At 41.8% G+C, this 19,076-nt stretch overlaps 1 protein-coding gene and 1 long non-coding RNA gene across 3 annotated transcripts in view; one reads left to right on the forward strand and one right to left on the reverse strand.

Annotated features, from left to right (window-relative positions):
- The window catches only part of recql5 (RecQ helicase-like 5), a 145,708-nt gene that overhangs the window by 82,972 nt on the left and 43,660 nt on the right, over positions 1 to 19,076 (forward strand). For both annotated transcript variants that reach the window (XM_060844382.1, XM_060844384.1), the window contains exons 8-10: positions 12,078 to 12,305; positions 14,987 to 15,086; positions 15,327 to 15,363. In XM_060844382.1, coding sequence (XP_060700365.1) covers positions 12,078 to 12,305; positions 14,987 to 15,086; positions 15,327 to 15,363 — 365 coding nt within the window. The remainder of the gene's footprint in view (positions 1 to 12,077; positions 12,306 to 14,986; positions 15,087 to 15,326; positions 15,364 to 19,076) is intronic.
- The window catches only part of LOC132827704 (uncharacterized), an 86,929-nt gene that overhangs the window by 17,468 nt on the left and 50,385 nt on the right, over positions 1 to 19,076 (reverse strand). The window contains exon 2 of the long non-coding RNA XR_009646030.1: positions 5,006 to 5,146. This is a non-coding gene — a long non-coding RNA (uncharacterized LOC132827704). The remainder of the gene's footprint in view (positions 1 to 5,005; positions 5,147 to 19,076) is intronic.

Below are 19,076 nucleotides of genomic sequence, written 5' to 3' on the forward strand. Positions count from 1 at the left end.
TCCAATCTCTTCCAATAACTCAGACCATTGAGTCTTGGCAACATGCCTTTAAATTTTTTCGGCACTCTTTCAAGTTTAATTACATCCTTCCTGTAACAAGGTGACCAAAACTGAACACTATTTTCCCAAGTGCAGCCGTATCAATTTCCTGTACAACTGCAACATAACTTCCTAACTTAGATACTCAGTGCTCTGATCGCTGAAGGCCAGTGTGCCAAAAGCCGCCTTCACTGCTGTCTACCTGTGCCTCCACTTTCAGAGAACTGTACGCCTGAACTCCAAGGTCCCTCTTTTCTTTTTCTTGCTCTTGGTGCTTTTTCTCTTCTTCCCTCAGGGCCTCTGACAACTGCCGGCCAATGTTTCCCGGCCAGGTACAGTGATCCTCTGGAGTGGTATGGTGTTCTCTTGGCCTGGTGCAGCAGCCTCCTCCCATAGCAGCCTCCCGGTGTGACGTGGAAATCTCCTGGCTTGGCACAGCAGGCTCCTCCCATCGTGGCTTCTGGTGTGGTGGTCTAGACCTGGAGTAATCTCCCAATGTTTGTGAGAAGATTTGTAGCTCGGGTGCTCGTTGTTGTGGTTCTGTTCGCCGAGCTGGGAGTTTTTCTTGCAAACGTTTCGTCCCCTTTCTAGGTGACATCTTCAGTGCTTGGGAGCTTCCTGTGAAGCGCTTCTGTGCTGATTCCTCCGGCATTTATACTGGTTTGAATCTGCCGCTTCCGGTTGTCAGTAGCTGTCCGCTGCAGTGGCCGGTATATAGGGTCTATGTAAATGTGTCTGTTGATCAAAATCGTGAATGAGTGCTGTGCTTCTAGGAATTCCCTGACTGTTCTCTGTTTGGCCTGTCCTATAATGGTGGTGTTGTCCCAATCGAACTCATAACAGCACAAAAACCAACAGCCACTCTCAGACAACAACTCATCAGAACAAAGGACCCGATACCCAGCATTAGCAAAACCAATGTGGTTTACAAAATCCCATGCAAGGACTGCACAAAACACTACATAGGACAAACAGGAAGACAGCTAACAACCCGCATCCATGAACACCAACTGGCCACGAAACGACACGACCAGCTATCCCTAGTAGCCATACACTCAGATGACAAACAACATGAATTCAGTTGGGACAACACCACCATTATAGGGCAGGCCAAACAGAGAACAGCCAGGGAATTCCTAGAAGCATGGCACTCATCCACGAATTCAATCAACAGACACATCGACCTAGACCCTATATACCGGCCACTGCAACGGACAGCTACTGACAACCGGAAGCGGCAGATTCAAATCAGTATAAACGTCGGAGGAATCAGCACAGAAGCGCTTCACAGGAGGCTCCCAAGCACTGAAGATGTCACCTAGAAAGGGGATGAAACGTTTGCGAGTAATCTCCCAACCTCATAATTCTCAAAGTGAAGGCCAGCATGGGTTTGGAGGGAAGGCCTGGTGCAGGCTGGAAGCTAGGTGCCTGCATGGTCTGTACTGAGCTTTTATTTCTGCACTCCTGGACATTTTATTTCTCTATTGTTTAAGATCTTGAAATGAAAGAAGCTGTACCTAGGTACCTTTTGAACCTAAGTTGGCACTGTAAGTGGTGATGTACAAATTTTTGGCTATATTCATTGAGTATATGTGACAATTAAAACTAATTCTAATTCCACAGCCATTTGGCAAAATGAGTTCCAATATCCTCCGCCCTTTATTCTGGTCACCCTTCTATAGAAAAGATGTTGTTAAACTTGAGAGAATGCAGAAAAGATTCACAAGGATGTTGTCAGGTTTAGAGAGTTTGAGCTTGAAGGGAAAGGCTGAATAAGCTGGAGTTTTTTTCTCCCTGGAGCTTTGGAGGCTGAAGGGTGATGTTGTGGTTCTGTTCGCCAAGCTGGGAGTTTTTGTTGCAAACGTTTTGTTCCCTGTCTAGATGACATCCTCAGTGCTTGGGAGCCTCCTGTGAAGCGCTTCTGTGATGTTTCCTCCGGCATTTATAGTGATTTGTCTCTGCCGCTTCCGGTTGTCAGTTCCAGCTGTCCGCTGCAGTGGCCGGTATATTGGGTCCAGGTCGATGTGTTTGTTTATAGAATCTGTGGATAAGTGCCATGCCTCTAGGAATTCCCTGGCTGTTCTCTGTTTGGCTTGCCCTATAATAGTAGTGTTGTCCCAGTCGAATTCATGTTGTTTGTCATCTGCATGTGTGGCTACTAAGGATAGCTGGTGATGTCGTTTTGTGGCTAGTTGGTGTTCATGGATGCGGGTTGTTAGCTGTCTATGCACAAAACACTACATAGGACAAACAGGAAGACAGCTAACAACCCGCATCCATGAACGCCAACTAGCCACGAAACGACACGACCAGCTATTCTTAGTAGCCACAAGCAGATGACAAACGACATGAATTCAACTGGGACAACACTACTATTATAGGGCAAGCCAAACAGAGAACAGCCAGGGAATTCCTAGAGGCATGGCACTCATCCACAGATTCAATCAACAAACACATCGACCTGGACCCAATATACCGGCCACTGCAACGGACAGCAACTGACAACCAGAAGCGGCAGAGACAAGCCACTATAAATGCCAAAGGAAACATGACAGAAGCGCTTCACAGGAGGCTCCCAAGCACTGAGGATGGGAAGCCCTAGAAAGGGGACGAAACGTTTGCAACAAAAACTTCCAGCTCGGCGAACAGAACCACAACAACGAGCACCCGAGCGACAAATCTTCTCCCAAACTTTGAGCTGAAGGGTGATCTTGCAGATGTTTATAAAATCATAAGAGGCATGGATAGAGTGAATAGCCAAGACCTTTTTCTTAGGATGGAGGAGTCCAAAACTAGAAGGGATAGGTTTATAGTGAGAGAGGAAAGATTTAGAAAGGACTTGGGTAACTTTTTCACCCAGAGGGTATTGCATGGATGGAATGAACTGCCGGAGGAAGTGGTGGAGACTGTTACAATTACAACATTTTTTTAGACCAGATTCTGTATAGTATGGAAACAGACCCTTCAGCCCAACAAGTCCACACCGACCCTCCAAAGAGTAATTCACCCAGACCCTTTCCCTCTGCCCTATATTTACCTCTAACTAACACACTTAACACTAGGAGTTTTGATGGGTACATGAATAGAAGGGGTTCAGAGGGATATGGACAAAATACTGGCAAATGGGACTGGGTCAGATTGCAAAGTCTGGTTGGCACGGATGAGTTGGTCTGAAAGGACTGCTTCTGTGCTATATGACTCTGTGACTCGAAGTGAAGTTTCACTGTCTCCCCCTTGAGATTGAGGTCAACATCACATTAGTTTTTAAAAAAGTTTTCATACCTGTACATTGTCTTTGAATGACTTTTATGAATGGAAATCTAAATCTGTTGTTGCCCCACAGTTTGTCATCACTAAGTATTCTGAGAATGTTTTGATTTTCTCTTGTATACTACTTGGATTGCCAAAGGGATCAAAGGTTATAGGGAGGAAGCGAGAAAATGGGGTTGAAAAACCCATCAGCCATGATTGAATGGCAGAGCTGTGTTGATGGGCCGAATGGCCTAATTTCTGCTCATATGTTTTATGGTCTTATGATTACTTTACACTTCCCCATGTTGAGCTCCATCTGTGGTAATGTAGTTGATTTATAGTTTGTCTATAACTGAATTATAACCACCTAATTAGGTATCATTTGCAACCTTTTGTGTACACTCTCTATTCCTTAATCTAAGTCCCACCAGTCAGTGAATGTGTGCCATACCACTACTCTGTCCCTTGTCTGCAAACCAATTTCCAATCTACGTTTCCAACCCAGTATTAGAGGGTTATTCTCCAATTCATATGCTTTTATTTTTGAAAGCAATATTAGATTAGATTAGATTAGATTACTTACAGTGTGGAAACAGGCCCTTCGGCCCAACAAGTCCACACCGACCCGCCGGAGCGCAACCCACCCATACCCCTACATACACCCCTTACCTAACACTACGGGCAATTTAGCATGGCCAATTCACCTGACCCGCACATCTTTGGACTGTGGGAGGAAACCGGAGCACCCGGAGGAAACCCACGCAGACACGGGGAGAACGTGCAAACTCCACACAGTCAGTCGCCTGAGTCGGGAATTGAACCCGGGTCTCAGGCGCTGTGAGGCAGCAGTGCTAACCACTGTGCCACCGTGCCGTATCTTGTGTGTAACCTTGTCAAATATCTTTCAGTAATCTGCATAGGCACCATCCATAGTTCAACATCTGTTCACCATGTTAGTGATCTCTGGCGTAAAACAAATCAACAACATTTGTCAGATGTGAGTTACTCATTCCAATTCCATACCTCGTCTACTGTCTAGGTGCGCCATCACTCTGCACTAGGTGAATGATCTTAATAACTTGCCACAGCTGACAGGACTGTAGTTAAATGGACTTTGTCTTTCCTAAATAATAGAGTGACATTTGAAATGTTCTAATCTATTCTCATAGTCTCCAAATCTATGTAACTTGCAAATTTTGTGATTAAGATCCTACAATTTCTTCACCGGTCTGCTGCATTTTAGAACATAGAACATTCCAGCGCAGTACAGGCCCTTCGGCCCTCAATGTTGCGTCGCCCTGTCATACTAATCTGAAGCCCATCCCACCTACACTATTCCATGTACATCCATTTGCCTGTCCAATGACGACTTAAATGCACTTAAATTTGGCGAATCTACTACCGATGCAGGCAAAGCATTCCATACCCTTACTACTCTCTGTTCTCATGTTCTGACTCCCAAAACTTTCTATGTATTTCCATATATTTTATGCCACACTTTATTTTTATTTGTGCATGGCATGTATGTATTGTTGGCAATGTCAGCCGTTATTGCTACCTTCAACTATAATTTCCATTCCAGACTTTCAATCGAGCAACAATGAAAGAACTGTAACATATTGGGTTTGTGCATCTTTCAGATGGTACACATTGATGCTATTGTGAACTGGTAGTGAAGGGAATACATGTTTAAGAAGATGAATAGGGTACTTACACAGTTGGCTGCTTTGTGTTGGATGGTGACAAGCTCCTAGAGTGGCATTGAAGTAGAATTTAATCAAAAGTGAAGACTATTCCATTGCCCTCGTGTTATCTCTCGGTGGTGGAAAGTTTTGGGAGTCAGAACATGAATAGCCTGCAACAGAGTACAAAACTTTGACCTTTCTTGTCACCACAGTATTTACAGTATTTAGCTGTTCTCATCACTGTTGACCTGAGTATCTTGATTTTTGACAGTTGGCAATTTTGTTGAATATCAAAGGGATGTAGTTAGATTCTCTTGGTGTCGGTCATTGCTTGGAACTGATTTTACTTTACACTTATCAGCTCAATGTGGAATGTTGTTCATGTGCACTGTCACCTTCACTTTTTGCAAAGTTGTAAAAGGCACTGACTCTTGTAATTACGTGCATTTCTGAAATTATGATGAAGGAACAGTTAAAGTTGGTTGGACCAAACTACTTCCTGAGGAATTCTTGTAGCTAGATCCTGAGACTAAATTGATCGGTGTAATAAAACTACAGCCATTTCTTTTATATTAGGTATGATTTCAGTCAGTGGCGAGGTTTCCTAATTTTCATTGATTTCACTTGATGCCATAATTAGTCAGATGCTACCTAATTTCAAGGACGATCAAGATCACCTCCTCTCTGGTCTTTGGATACTTTATCAATCCTGGTTTAAACATGAATAAGGTCTGAAACTAAATGATCCTGGAGGACCTTAAACTGAGTATCAGTGGACAGGTAGTCATTGACTAAATGTTGTTTTAAAGAAATGTCATGACTGTCTATTTCCACCTCCTAACACTGCCTCACTCTACTCCTAGACCAACTTTTACTTTCCCAGGTCCATTTGCCTATCCCAGCATTTTGGCCTACAGTGATTAGATTAGATTACTTACAGTGTGGAAACAGGCTCTTTGGCCCAACAAGTCCACACCGACCCGCAACCCACCCATTCCCCTACATTTACCCCTTACCTAACACTAGGTGCAATTTAGCATGCACATCTTTGGACTGTGGGAGGAAACCAGAGCACCTGGAGGAAACCCACGCAAACTCCACACAGTCAGTCGCCTGAGGCGGGAATTGAACCCGGATCTCTGGCGGTATGAGGCAGCAGTGCTAACCACTGTGCCACCGTGCCGCCCACAGTGGTTCCCAATTAAGCAGAGCAATAATCTTAAAATTTTCAACTTTGGTTTCACATCCACATTCCAAGTCACTTCCAATCCCTGTAACCACTTCCAAGTCTCGAAGCCTTCAGAGTCTTTGCATTCCACCACTTTCAGGCTGTACTTTCAGCTGCTTTGGCTGCTAAGCTTTAGGTTTTCCTCCCTAAACCTTTCTATATCTCTCTGTTTCTCCTCCTTGAAAATACTTTTTAAAAACTGCATCTGTGGCTTTTGGTTTTCTACTCTTTTGTCCTGATTTACGATATTGTCAGATTCTCATGGTAAAGCTGTTGTGAAGTACCTGAGGACATTTTACTGTGTTGAAAGCTCTATATAAATGTAAGCTGATGTTTTCCTCTTGGTTTCTTATTGCCATTTACCCCATTTACTCAGCAGAACCTGTGGGACACTGAATCATATCTGTAACGGAACCAACAGCCTGATATGTGCTTATCAGCAATTATTACTCACCTTTTCTAAGAATCAGCACCTTTAGAGAGAAAACCATTTGGTCTTCAATTTCTAGCCATTGCTCTTAACTTCGTACCTTATGGTCACTCTTTTTGTATGTGTTAATGACATTAGATAAATCAAATAACCTTTGGGTAATAGGATTGAATTGCCGTTGTTGATACTCTAGCTGAGAATTAGGTAGTGGGGTCATGCTCCAGCCATTGGACGCGGAGCTCACTTTTGGGTCATCCATCTGGCATTAAATTTATAGCACTAGAATTTTTTTGTATTCATTCATGGAATGAGGGCCAGCCCATCCTAGTTGCCTGTAATTATAGTATTCCACTTTATTGAGGAAACGTGCTTCTGTTTTTGTATAACATTGCTACCAATTACATAAGATGAGACAGTCTATCACAACACAGATATTCTTGTCCATGAAATTACACATTTATGTTGACCTCTGCTATCCAATACATTTTTCATCATTAAACCACTTGCATGGAAATGCTTAAGTTAGTTCTGAAGCTTTCTTTACTGCAAAGGTCTGGATGGAGTAGAATTTGTACGAAGCGCCCAATATGTCAATAGTCCGACGAGGACAGGGGCCATATTGGACCTGGTACTGGGGAACAAGCGGTAGAAGTTGCAGTGGGGGATTTCTTTGGGAACAGTGACCACAATTCTGTAAGTTTTAGGATACTCATAGATAAAGGAGAGAGTGGTCCTAAGGGAAGAGTACTAAACTGGGCCAAGACGAATTTGGCCAAGCTAAATTGCTCGTAGAGTTAGGTAAGGGGTAAATGTAGAGGTATGGGTGGGTTGCGCTTCGGCGGGTCGGTGTGGACTTGTTGGGCCGAAGGGCCTGTTTCCACACTAAGTAATCTAATCTAATCTAAAGTAGGGCAAGTCTTAAACGAGGAATCAAGTGGGCTAAAAGGGGTCATGAAATAACTTTAGTGAGCAGAATTAAGGCAGGAGCTGGGAAATGTGGATTGGACACAGCTATTTGAAGGGAAGTCCACATTTGAGATGTGGGAGGCTTTCAAAGATAAGTTAACGGTAGTGCAGGATAGGCATATCCCGTTGAAGGCAAAGGATAGGAAGGGCAAGATTTGTGAACTGTGGATGACAGGAGAAATTGTACGACTAGCCAAGAGGAAAAGGGAAGTATACAAAAGGTCTTGGCAACTAAGAACAGAACGGGCCCTGGAGGAATATTGGTGGGCGGCACGGTGACACAGTGGTTAGCACTGCTGTCTCACAGCACCAGAGACCCGGGTTCAATTCCCGCCTCAGGCGACTGACTGTGTGGAGTTTGCACATTCTCCCCGTGTCTGCGTGGGTTTCCTCCGGGTGCTCCGGTTTCCTCCAACAGTCCAAAGATGTGCGGGTCAGGTGAATTGGCCAAGCTAAATTGCCCGTAGAGTTAGGTAAGGGGTAAATGTAGAGGTATGGGTGGGTTGCGCTTTGGCGGGTCGGTGTGGACTTGTTGGGCCGAAGGGCCTGTTTCCACACTAAGTAATCTAATCTAATCTAAAGTAGGGCAAGTCTTAAACGAGGAATCAAGTGGGCTAAAAGGGGTCATGAAATAACTTTAGTGAGCAGAATTAAGGAAAATCCCAAAGCATTTCATTCTTATATAAGAAGCAAGCGGGTAATGAGAGAAAGGATTGGTCCACTAAAAGATAATGAAGGAAGACTCTATGCCGTACCTGAGAGAATGTGTGAGATTTGAATGATTACTTTGCATCAGTGTTCACTGAGGAGAGGAACATGATGAATGTTGAGATTACAGATAGACGTTTGATTAGTCTGGATCACGTTGGTGTAAGTCGGGAAGATGTGTTGGGTGTGCTAGAGGTTATTAAGGTGGACAAATTCCCAGGACTGGATGGGATCTATCCCAGGTTGCTGAGGGAGGCGAGAGAGGAAATAGCTGGGGCCCGGACAGGTATCTTTGTGGCATCCTTAAATACAGGTGAGGTGCCGGAGGACTGGAAGGTTACTGAAGTTGTCTCGCTGTACAAGAAGGGTAGTAGGGATATTCCGGATAACTATAGATCAGTGAGCCTGATGTCGGTGGTGGGGAAGTTGCTGGAGAGGGTACTGAGAGATAGGATCTATTTATATTTAGAAAAGAATGGGCTTATCAGTGATAGGCAACATGGTTTGGTGTGGGCGAGATCGTGCCTTACCAACTTAATAGAATTCTTCGAGGAAGTGACCAAGTTGTTGGATGAAAGAAGAGCTGTTGATGTCATATACATGGACTTTAGTAAGGTGTTTGATAAGGTTCCCCATTGTAGACTAATGGAGAAAGTGAAGTCACATGGTGTGCAGGGTGTTCTAGCTAGGTGGATAAAGAACTGGTTAAGCAACAGGAGACAGAGAGTAGTAGTTGAAGGGAGTTTCTTGAAATGGAGAAAGGTGACCAGTGGTGTTCCACAGGGGTCAGTGCTGGGGCTGCTGCTGTTTGTCATATACATAAATGATCTGGAAGCGGGCACTGTTGGTATGATCAGCAAGTTTGCAGATGACACAAAGATTTGTGGAGTAGCAGAAAGCATAAGGGACTGTCAGAGAATACAGGAGGATATAGATAGACTGGAGAGTTGGGTGGAAAAGTGGCAGATGGCTTTCAATCCAGACAAATGTGAGGTGATGTATTTAGGCAAGACTAATTCTAGAGCGAATTATACAATGAATGAAAGAGCCTTGGGAAAAGTTAATGGCAGAGAGATCGGGGAGTGCAGGTCCATTGTACCCTGAAGGTTGCTGCACAGGTGGATAGAGTGATCAAGAAGGCATACGGTATTGAGTATAAGAGCTGGCAGGCCATATTAAAATTGTACAAGACATTGGTTCGGCTGCATTTAGAATACTATATACAGTTCTGGTCGCCATATTACCAAAAGGATGTGGACGCTTTGGAGAGGGTGCAGAGAAGGTTTACGAGGATGTTGCCTGGTATGGAAGGTGCTAGCTATGAAGAGAGATTGAGTAGATTAGGTTTATTTTCACTAGAAAAAAGGAGATTGAGGAAGGACCTGATTGAGGTTTACAAAATCATGAAGGGTATAGACAGTGTGGATAGAGACCAGCTTTTTCCAAGGGTGAAGGATTCAATAACGAGAGGTCATGCTTCCAAGATGAAAGGTGGAAAGTTTAAGGGGGATACACGCGGCTAGTATTTCACACAGAGGGTGGTGGGCATTTGGAATGCGTTGCCAACAGAGGTGGTAGAGGCAGGCACGGTAGATTCATTTTTGATGCGTTTGCACAGATGCATGTGTAGGTGGGGATCAGAGGAATACAAATGCTTAGGAATTGATCGACAGGTTTAGACAGTACATTTGGATCGGCTCAGGCTTGGAGGGCCAAAGGGCCTGTTCCTGGGCTGTAAATGTTCTTTGTTCTCTTTGTTCAGAGAACTGTTGATGCTAAGTTTATTGATTTATCATTGGTAAGGGAATTGAGGGTTATGGGGATAAGGAAGGAAAGTGAATTTGAGGATTACTAGATCATCAGCTGAATGGCGGAATAGACCTGATGAACTAAATAGGTTCTTTTCCTATGTCAAATGGTCTTAAGCCTCTAAGTTAGCCTGTTCAAACTTTTGGGACTACTTTTGTGAACAAAGGTGGAGGACCAATATGGCATGAAAGATACCGGGACTTTCTCATTGGTTCAATTCCAGAAGTGCTGGCGACTCTCCTATGCTTTGTCTGAGTGCCCACTTTTTCTGTGCAGGTCAGAATGATGGGCAGTATGAGGTTCTTCATCTGTAGGTTCAGCCATCACAGCCAAGCCCACTCCTGTCCTTGCACATGTTCACATGCGTTGTTTCTAGTTGTCAGGGATGAATAAAGGATTGAGTTGGAAGATCTTACTGGCTTTTGCTCTGCATGGCTTGTGAGTGCGAGAGCGAGACTCCATGATGCCCAAGCCATATAGATGGAGCTTTCCATGGCAGTAGTTACCACACACATTATTGATGCATTTGTTAGTTTTTGAGCTCCAAAGATACAATGAAATGGGACACCCATGTTTTTTATCGGATTTGAAAGCTGTTGTCAAATCTTCATTTCCAGTTAAAAATGCAGACCTAGGTCTTTATTCCCTCCTCTTTTCCCCATTAGTCATATTAATTGTGGGTCTCCATACTCCAGCTGTAGTAAGACAGTTGTTAAATAGGACAACGGCACGTTTGGATGCTAAGTCTCATTTTTCATGCTACCCAAACTTAAAAGCTTTGTACCCCGATAACTATTGTTTGCTAATAAATCCTTACCGCTAATTTGAAGGAAGCGTTGCTATATCCTTGTTTTTCCTTTCCCCTTTTTCCTTCTAATTCCGCTGTACAAAATTCTGCTTGTTCCCAGTGTTTTCTCTGTACCAATCTGATTCTCAGCAGTTACACGGGTTGTTACTGGAGTGACACTGAGATGCACAGTTCTTAAAGGATTCCAAACAAACCACTGTGACTTGTGCTTTCTTTAATCAATGTTGGGTCAGGCTGCTGATTTTGACAACAGTACAATCTCTTGGTGTCAGTTTAGTGCATGCTATCCATACTGAATGCAGAATACGTCACCAGATTTCAGAAAATTGCTGCTCACTGATCCAGGAGTTTTGGTATGACACAATACAGAGGCAGATCTTTTAACTCCTACAAGTTTGTATTAATGAGCCAAACTCACTTTGCTGCTAGCTCTGTTGTATCCTTTAATATTTGTCTTTTTCAAAAAAGAACATTTATTAATGATGTTTGTGAAACAGAAATCGATATTATACTTGCCATCTATAACGACTTTTTAAAAATAATTCTACCCTTCAATTCTTTCTGTAAACTTAAATTTATACTTGCTCACATGGTGTTATTTCATTAACTGTAAAAATTGTCACTGAGTAGAGTTTATGGAGTGATTTGATTCTGATGCTGTATTGTAAAATTTCCAAGGACTTGATGTGACAGAGACTTTTTTCATAAGATGCAATGAAAAATTAGATGAATATCAGGCTTCGAATGGGCGTGGGTTACACTGTTTAACCTGGGAACAGCATACTTAGGAATGCAAGCTTGGATATAAAACTACATGGTTAAATAAATGTTTTAGGGTGTAGTTTGACTTAGGTGAATGACGTTAAATTATCGAGGATGAGAGAGAATTGGATGAACGCTGACACTTCGCTTGATTTTTGCATAGCTTAGAAAATGTTGCTGCAGTCAGAGCATTTTCTGGGCTTCAGAGGAACTGAGAACAAAGCAAGAATTTCACATTTAACCAAATATATATTCAAGAAAGTTACATGGTGTGCATCCTCTTCACTTGTTTGGTATATGGTATTTGTCAGTTGAGTGATCACTTCAGATAATGCAGAGTGAGGTCAGGCCCTGATTTTGAAGTTGACTCTTTTGATTATTTTGTGGCAGGTGTCGACATGCAGCCATTGCCAAGTATTTTGGAGATGAGGTCCCAGCCTGTAATCGAGCCTGTGATTACTGCAAGAATCCAGAGATTGTGATGAGACAGTTGGATTCCCTTCAGAGATTCGAAATCAGCAAAGCTCAGACATCTGTTAAAATGCCAACATCCCAGGGGCCTTTTGGGTACATCCATGATCTGTATGAAGGAGGAAGAAAGGGCTATGGCTTTGAAAGGTACTATTCCTTTTGGCAAGATTTATTATCGACATTTGCAATTGATGTACCACTGGTATATGCAAATGTTGGCACTTTGCTTGAACATTGTAGGAAAGGAGACAGAATAGCTAAGTTTGAGATGTTACCAGGCAAGCCGTCTTTTAAAGGGTTCTCATTCTCAACATTGCACTATGGAGCTGCATAACCATCTCTCTCTCAAAGCACAATTAATGTTGATTTATCATGAAAACAGATGTTTTATTGTTGGTTTCAGATTAATGGATTTAAGGAAAAATTCTCCTCAATTGTCCAATTGGTTTCATGCTTGGCTAACAGTACAACATTATCTTTGAGACCCAATGGATGTGACTGGAAAAATAGTGACATCTCAAAAAAAAACTGAGAGGAACTAAATGCTTATTCAGGGGTGGGATGGTGGCTCAGTGGTTAGCACTGCTGCCTCACAACCCGAGGCACTGGGTTTGATTCCTGCCTTGGGCGACTGTCTGTGTGGAGTTTGCACATTCTCTCAGTGTTTGCGTGGGTTTCCTCCCACAATCAAAAGATGTGCAAGTTAGCTGAATTGCCCATAGTGTTCAGGGATGTGCAGGTTAGGTGCATTAGTCAGGGGTAAATATAGGATAGGGGAATTAGTCTGGATGGGTTACTCTTCGGTGGGTCCGTGTGGACTTGTTGGGCCAAAGGGCCTGTTTCCACACTGTAGGGATTCTATTCTTAACAAGTCTGTGAACCGGAAATAACTTGTTAAATGTAAAGCCAGCTGGTTGCTGCACGTTCAGCAACATGGGATCCTGCATGTAATATCAGATTATTATAAAGATGAATGCTTTAAACCCTGTGCTTGTTCACCCATCAAAAAATTGCAGCTTGAATATTTGCAATTTATCCAATATTGGTAAACAGAAACATACAATCAAAGCTTTTATCTTGTGCTTGTTGGGACTGACAGCAAGGAATCAAACAACATGATAAGATAATGCTAATTGATTGACCATATTTGGCATGAGCTCTCAACATTAGTTAGCTGAGAAATGTCAAATCAAGCAAATAGACTCTGGTCAGGGCACTGTCAGTGGGGAATGCACCAAAAATTGGCAGTTCCATTGACCTTTTGTCAATGAAAATGGTACAACACGTGATCAAATTCCTTTGTCAACATAGAACAGGTTCCTTTGTGTTAATTATATGTAGCAAACAGAAAGGGCAAATTCATTATGCTGTCAGCCTGACTGATCTTACGTTGGTTTCTCATGTAGTTCTTAGCTCAGTCAGGGTTAGTTAATAAATGGCATCCAGTTGAAGAATCACAACGAATGTTCGGCATGCTCTTCTGAAGTTTGCAAGCCTGGATTGGTTGAGCAAGATCCGCAAATGGGCTGTGGTGGATGGTCGAAGAGATATGTTGTTTGATATTATCTGGCTATCATTGAGACCTATGATATACATACTTGGTATTGTGTCCATGTTGAAAATTATTTAAAGGTTTTGTGAAGTTCTGTGCTCAGGAGCTGGTTGGATTCGTTGTTGGTCTGTTCACTAAGCTGATAGGTTTGTTAATAGATGTTTCATCACTGAAATGTCACCCAGAAAGTGGACAAAATGTCTGCCAGCAAACCTACTACCTTGTTAAAAATTATATCCAGGGTAATTTCTGTTGACTGCATTGTTCAGGATCAAATGTGGTCCATAAGTCTTTTCATGAGTTTGTGCAAGATACAGCAAGTAACGATTTGATTAGGATAGCTATTATCACTAAAGATATCTCAAAAATTTGAATAAAAGTGAAGCTTGCTGTCATAAGCTGCTACTTTGCAGTAAACACACACGTTGTGTTCTTGAGTATGAGAGACTCCTATGAAGTCAAAAAGACATTTTGCCGGCCGTACAAATGAGTAATGTGATATGAGTTTGTGTGGGCATAATGCCATCTTTGTAAAAAGTCACATATCCCAACGTCTGGCAGACTGCATCAAACAGCACGTCTCTTTGACTGTTCACAGTGTGCAAAATGTATTTAACCAGCTTGTGCTTGCAAAATCAGAATACCATATCTAATATTTATATGTGATTCTACAATTGGGAATATTCATTAAATAATTCTGACTAGAAACTAATTGAAGATCAGTTAGGTTGTGTGAGATATATTTGCATTGCTAGAATTACATACAGGGTCCTGTCCTATTTAGGCATAAAGGCATTTGTCCCTTCATTCCACCCTCTTCCATTGAGGGAAGATCATAGAGAGTGTCAATCTCTGCTGATTTCCCCATGGCAGAATTTTGACCAGTCAGAATCTACCTGCTTTGTTTGAACTGTAATCTTTTCGTTTTTTCACAAAACCATGGTGAAAGATTTGGTTCACTGTAGGACACAAGATGGAATTTCATTCAAGTTGAAACCAAAGTACATCAGGATGCTATTATTTCAAACTTGGCATGTAAAAGCCTGGAGAGTTTAGCCAGAAGAAAAGGACAAGTTCCACAATATCAGATGAATCTGTATATTCAACATTTTTAACAAATCACATCGGCGTGAATTTACAGATAGGCAGCAACTGCTGAGTGTGTTAGGAGTTGTCACGTTGTGAGAAACGGTCTTTTGCAAATTCTTGCAGTCTGGATTCTTGTTATTTGACCAGTTCAATCGTCCTGTTTTTAACAGAGTCCACTGTCTTTCAGATATGATAATGAAGATGTTGATAATGAATCAGATGGAGAAAGTGAGTCCAGAAAAAAAGAGTGGAATGCATTTTTTCAGAAACAGATGAAACTGCGGAAGGTAAAGTTGATACAGATAATTGATTTAAGATCAGGTAAACACTTGGCCAATTTGTTAGCTATTAGCAGCAGTAAATTCAGTTTGCATTAAATGATGATGAGTAAGCATCAGACTCTCAGCTGTAAAGGATGTTATCAGCAGTACAGAACTGAAAGGGGAGAGGCAGGTGGAAAGTGATATGATTAGATACTCTGTTTCCCATGCAAGGTATCTCCTAATCTCTAACTCTATTTCCCATAGAATGGAGAGTCTGAAAAGGATAACTTTGTACCACCTGGTGAGTCTGATTAACATTTATTTACAAGTTTCATTGTTTGTTTCATATATTTTCAGTTTAAAGGAAGTGTAGAAGTCTTGTGCACTGTGTATGATAATCCCATCATCAGGTTTATGCTGTTACTGGCACAAAGACTGTGGCCAGGCATTGCCACATCCATCCTCTCATGTCATGTAAGCATGGAAAAGAACTCCTGAATGCCAAAATCTTCTGAGGTAAACTTACGAAGAATATTCAGCACCAGTCAACCCAGTTAGTTTATACAGTCCCTTGTGACCAAAAGGTGACTTTATTCCATCCTGGAGATGTGGGTCATGAGGTGACTAAGTAGTCCAGTGTTGGATCGTACACCCTGCTACAGGTGGGGCAGATAGTGTTTGAAGAAGTAGTGGGTGGGATGATCGGGTTTGTATATGTTCCTCTTTTGTTTGCACCTTGCCTCTATCTGGGCCTATCGAAGATGTTTGGGATGGTTGGCACCTCAGCAGATATTTCATCTCCAGTTTGGGTAGTCTTGAGAAAGAGATTTCCATTAGACAGTGGGGATTTTGCATTTCTTTTTGGTAGACTTTCAGAACAACATAGAAACATTTTCTTGTTTTGGAAGTCTTATGTTAGGAATGTGGATGATGTGGCTCACCCAACATAACTAATTCACAGCTGATTGTCAGTAACCAGTCCCTTGAAACTGGGGGTATTGGCCTGAGACAGGACCCTGATATTGGAGTGCCTATTTTGCCACTGAATTTACAGGATTTTGTGGAGGCATTATTGTCATATTGCCTTGAGATATAGTCCTGTGCATTGTCCATGTCTCTGATTCATACAGAGATGCAGGTAGAACTGTTGTCCCATAGATCTTGAGCTTGGTTCTGGGCTTGAGGTGTCTATCATCAAACACCATGTTCCTCATATGGCCAAAAATTGCAATGGCTCAGATGGAGTTGATGTTGAATTTCATAATCATTATCTGCCCTTGTTGAAAGGAGACTTCTAGGTATGCCTCATTAAATACCTCAGGAACAACATCTCTTGTTAAAATAACTCTGAATACACCAGTGTTACATTTTCTATACAAGCTGCTCTGTAGTATGTCTGATGGTCAGGATTAAATTTTGAGCAGTTTTACAAGTGGATCTGTATCTGTTGACAAGATTCAAAACTGCCGTGAATAACTGAAATTTTTGCTGTAATTGTGAAGTTTTGTAGCCATGTCCTTCACGTGCATAGCTTCTGCACCTATGCTGATGCCTAATTCAAAGACAATAGTCCAATATACCAGGAAAAGGTGCTAGGTCTAGAAGGTTTAGAGAGGTAAATCAGCAACGTAATAAGATGGGTGCTATCTACACTGCATGTTGAAAATATTTCATTCTGCAGCAGCACAAACACATCTCCAGGAATTCTTCTGTTGGAATAAATGGATCTTTCTCAGAGTGGAGGGTGGTGACTAGACAGGTAATGCAGGATTCAGTGCTTGGGTCACAGATATTACGATATATGTCAACAATTTGAATGATGGAATCAAATATAATATTTCCTGGTTTGCTGATGACACATCTTGGGGGTGCTGTGAATAGTGAGGAAGTTGTAAAGAGCCTTCAAGACATTATGGGCAAGTTATCTGAGTGGGCAAATGCTTAGCAGATGCCGAACAGTGTGGATAATTGTGAAATTATCTACTTTGTCGGATAAACAGAATGGCAGAGGATTGTTTAAGTGGTGACAGATTAGGAAATGATGAACAAAATGCCACTGAAAGCAAACGTGCAGATGCAGCAAGGTATATTGGTGGGCACATGGTATATTGGCTTTCATTAAAAGAAGGTTTGAGTACATGAGCAAGGAGGTCTTACTGCAACACAGAACCTCGATGACACCACATTTGAACGATTGTGTGCAGTTTCGGTCTCCTTCACAAAGGAAAGATATAAGAACCATAGAGGAAGTGCAGTGAAAGTTCACTGAACTGATTCCAGGGTATGGCAGGTTTACCAAATGAAGACAAAATGGGTTCACTAGGATTTAGAATTTAGATTTAGGATTTAGAAGTATCAGAGGAGATCTCATTGAAACATAAAGTTCTGACAGATTGGATGCACAGATGTTTCCTCAGTTTGAATAAAATTGAGAAAATAATTCTTCACTCATGGAATTCTCCATCACATTAGGATGTGAAGGTGAAATCACGGAACATGTTTAAGGAAGAAATTGATAGATTTCAAGAGTTTAAAGGAATCAAAAGGTATGGGGAGGGTGGTGAGCATGGTAATATGGTGTTGAAATACAGGATCAGTCATGGTTATGCTGAATAACAGAGTGGGCTTGATGGGCTGAATGACCTACTCCTCCTCCTCTGTGATTCAACAAAAAGGACAAAAGGACGGGTGATGAAAGAACAGTTAAATTAGCAAGTCTGCCCAGACTACTGACGCTGGTTGAACACCATCTGTCCCATCCCACCCATATCCACAACAAATTTATAATCCAGGAGTGGCAAAATGATCATGAAAATAACTTCAATCAATAAGGAGAGGAAAATTTTGCAAAACCCTTTTCAATCCTCCTTTGGCAATCAAAACTGGTACAGAAAATCTCTCTGATGAAGTTTACATTAACTGTTAATCCTCTTAGTATAAAATCTCAACATCTAGAACACCGCAACCATAATCCAAGTATTCGAAAGGACACATAACTGGGGAAAAAAAGATATTACGCTGAGCCAAAAACGAAGGATTAATTGAGAAGACCATAAAAGTAATAGATTTTAAACTGGGATAAAAATGGAAATATTGGAGAAAGTTAGCAGGTCTAGCAGCATCTGCAGGGGAAGAAACAATTAATGTTTTGAGTCTGATATGATTCTTCATTCCAGACCTGCTGTGTTTCTTTTCAGACTGCTAGCATCTGCAATATTTTGCTTTTATTTTGATTTTAAACAGGGGTGCTTGGGATATAAATATGTGAAGACTAAGAGTTAAGGAAATGGATTATAACTGATTAGGAAAGAAAGTGTTGAGTGAATTGAAGGTATAAAGATACAAATGAGTACCATACCTTGGTTTATATGGCAGACTATGGAGTGGAAGTGCGGAAAAGAAAATGGACTATTTGACACTACGGCTGTAGATGACAAAATAGCACTAGGAATAGTGATGGAAATCTGAAGTAAAAAAAGGCACTCTATTCTGACGCCATTGATGAATGCCAAAGAGAAAATCACAAGCATTAACTGCAATTTTGTAATTATTTGGAAGTTATGCCAGAGAATTAAAAGTTGCCAATATATCACCTCTGTTTGAAAAGGAGGGGATTAAGTATAACAATATAAGGTTCATCATCTATTATTATAATTTAAGCACTTGGGTTCTAAAGTTGAGATAATTCACCACAAATTGGAGGAACAGCACATTATTTTCTGCAAGCACAGCCTGCAGCTTAGACAACTTAACATTGAATTCTCTAATTTCAAGTAACCTTCCTAACCATCCTCGGGCTCCCTTTCCAGCCCTGCCTCATCTCTTCCATTCCATCTCCCAACCAGATTCATCCCATCGACCAACCAGGTCATATCCACTACCTCTGTCCAACTATCAAACTATCACAACCTCACCATTCTGCTACTCTCCCTGAGCAACACACACACACAAACACACACACACACACACACACACACACACACACACACACACACACACACACACCCCTAATCC

This window comes from Hemiscyllium ocellatum, chromosome 25 (genome assembly GCF_020745735.1).
Source record: "Hemiscyllium ocellatum isolate sHemOce1 chromosome 25, sHemOce1.pat.X.cur, whole genome shotgun sequence".
In the NCBI taxonomy this organism is placed as follows: Eukaryota; Metazoa; Chordata; class Chondrichthyes; order Orectolobiformes; family Hemiscylliidae; genus Hemiscyllium; species Hemiscyllium ocellatum.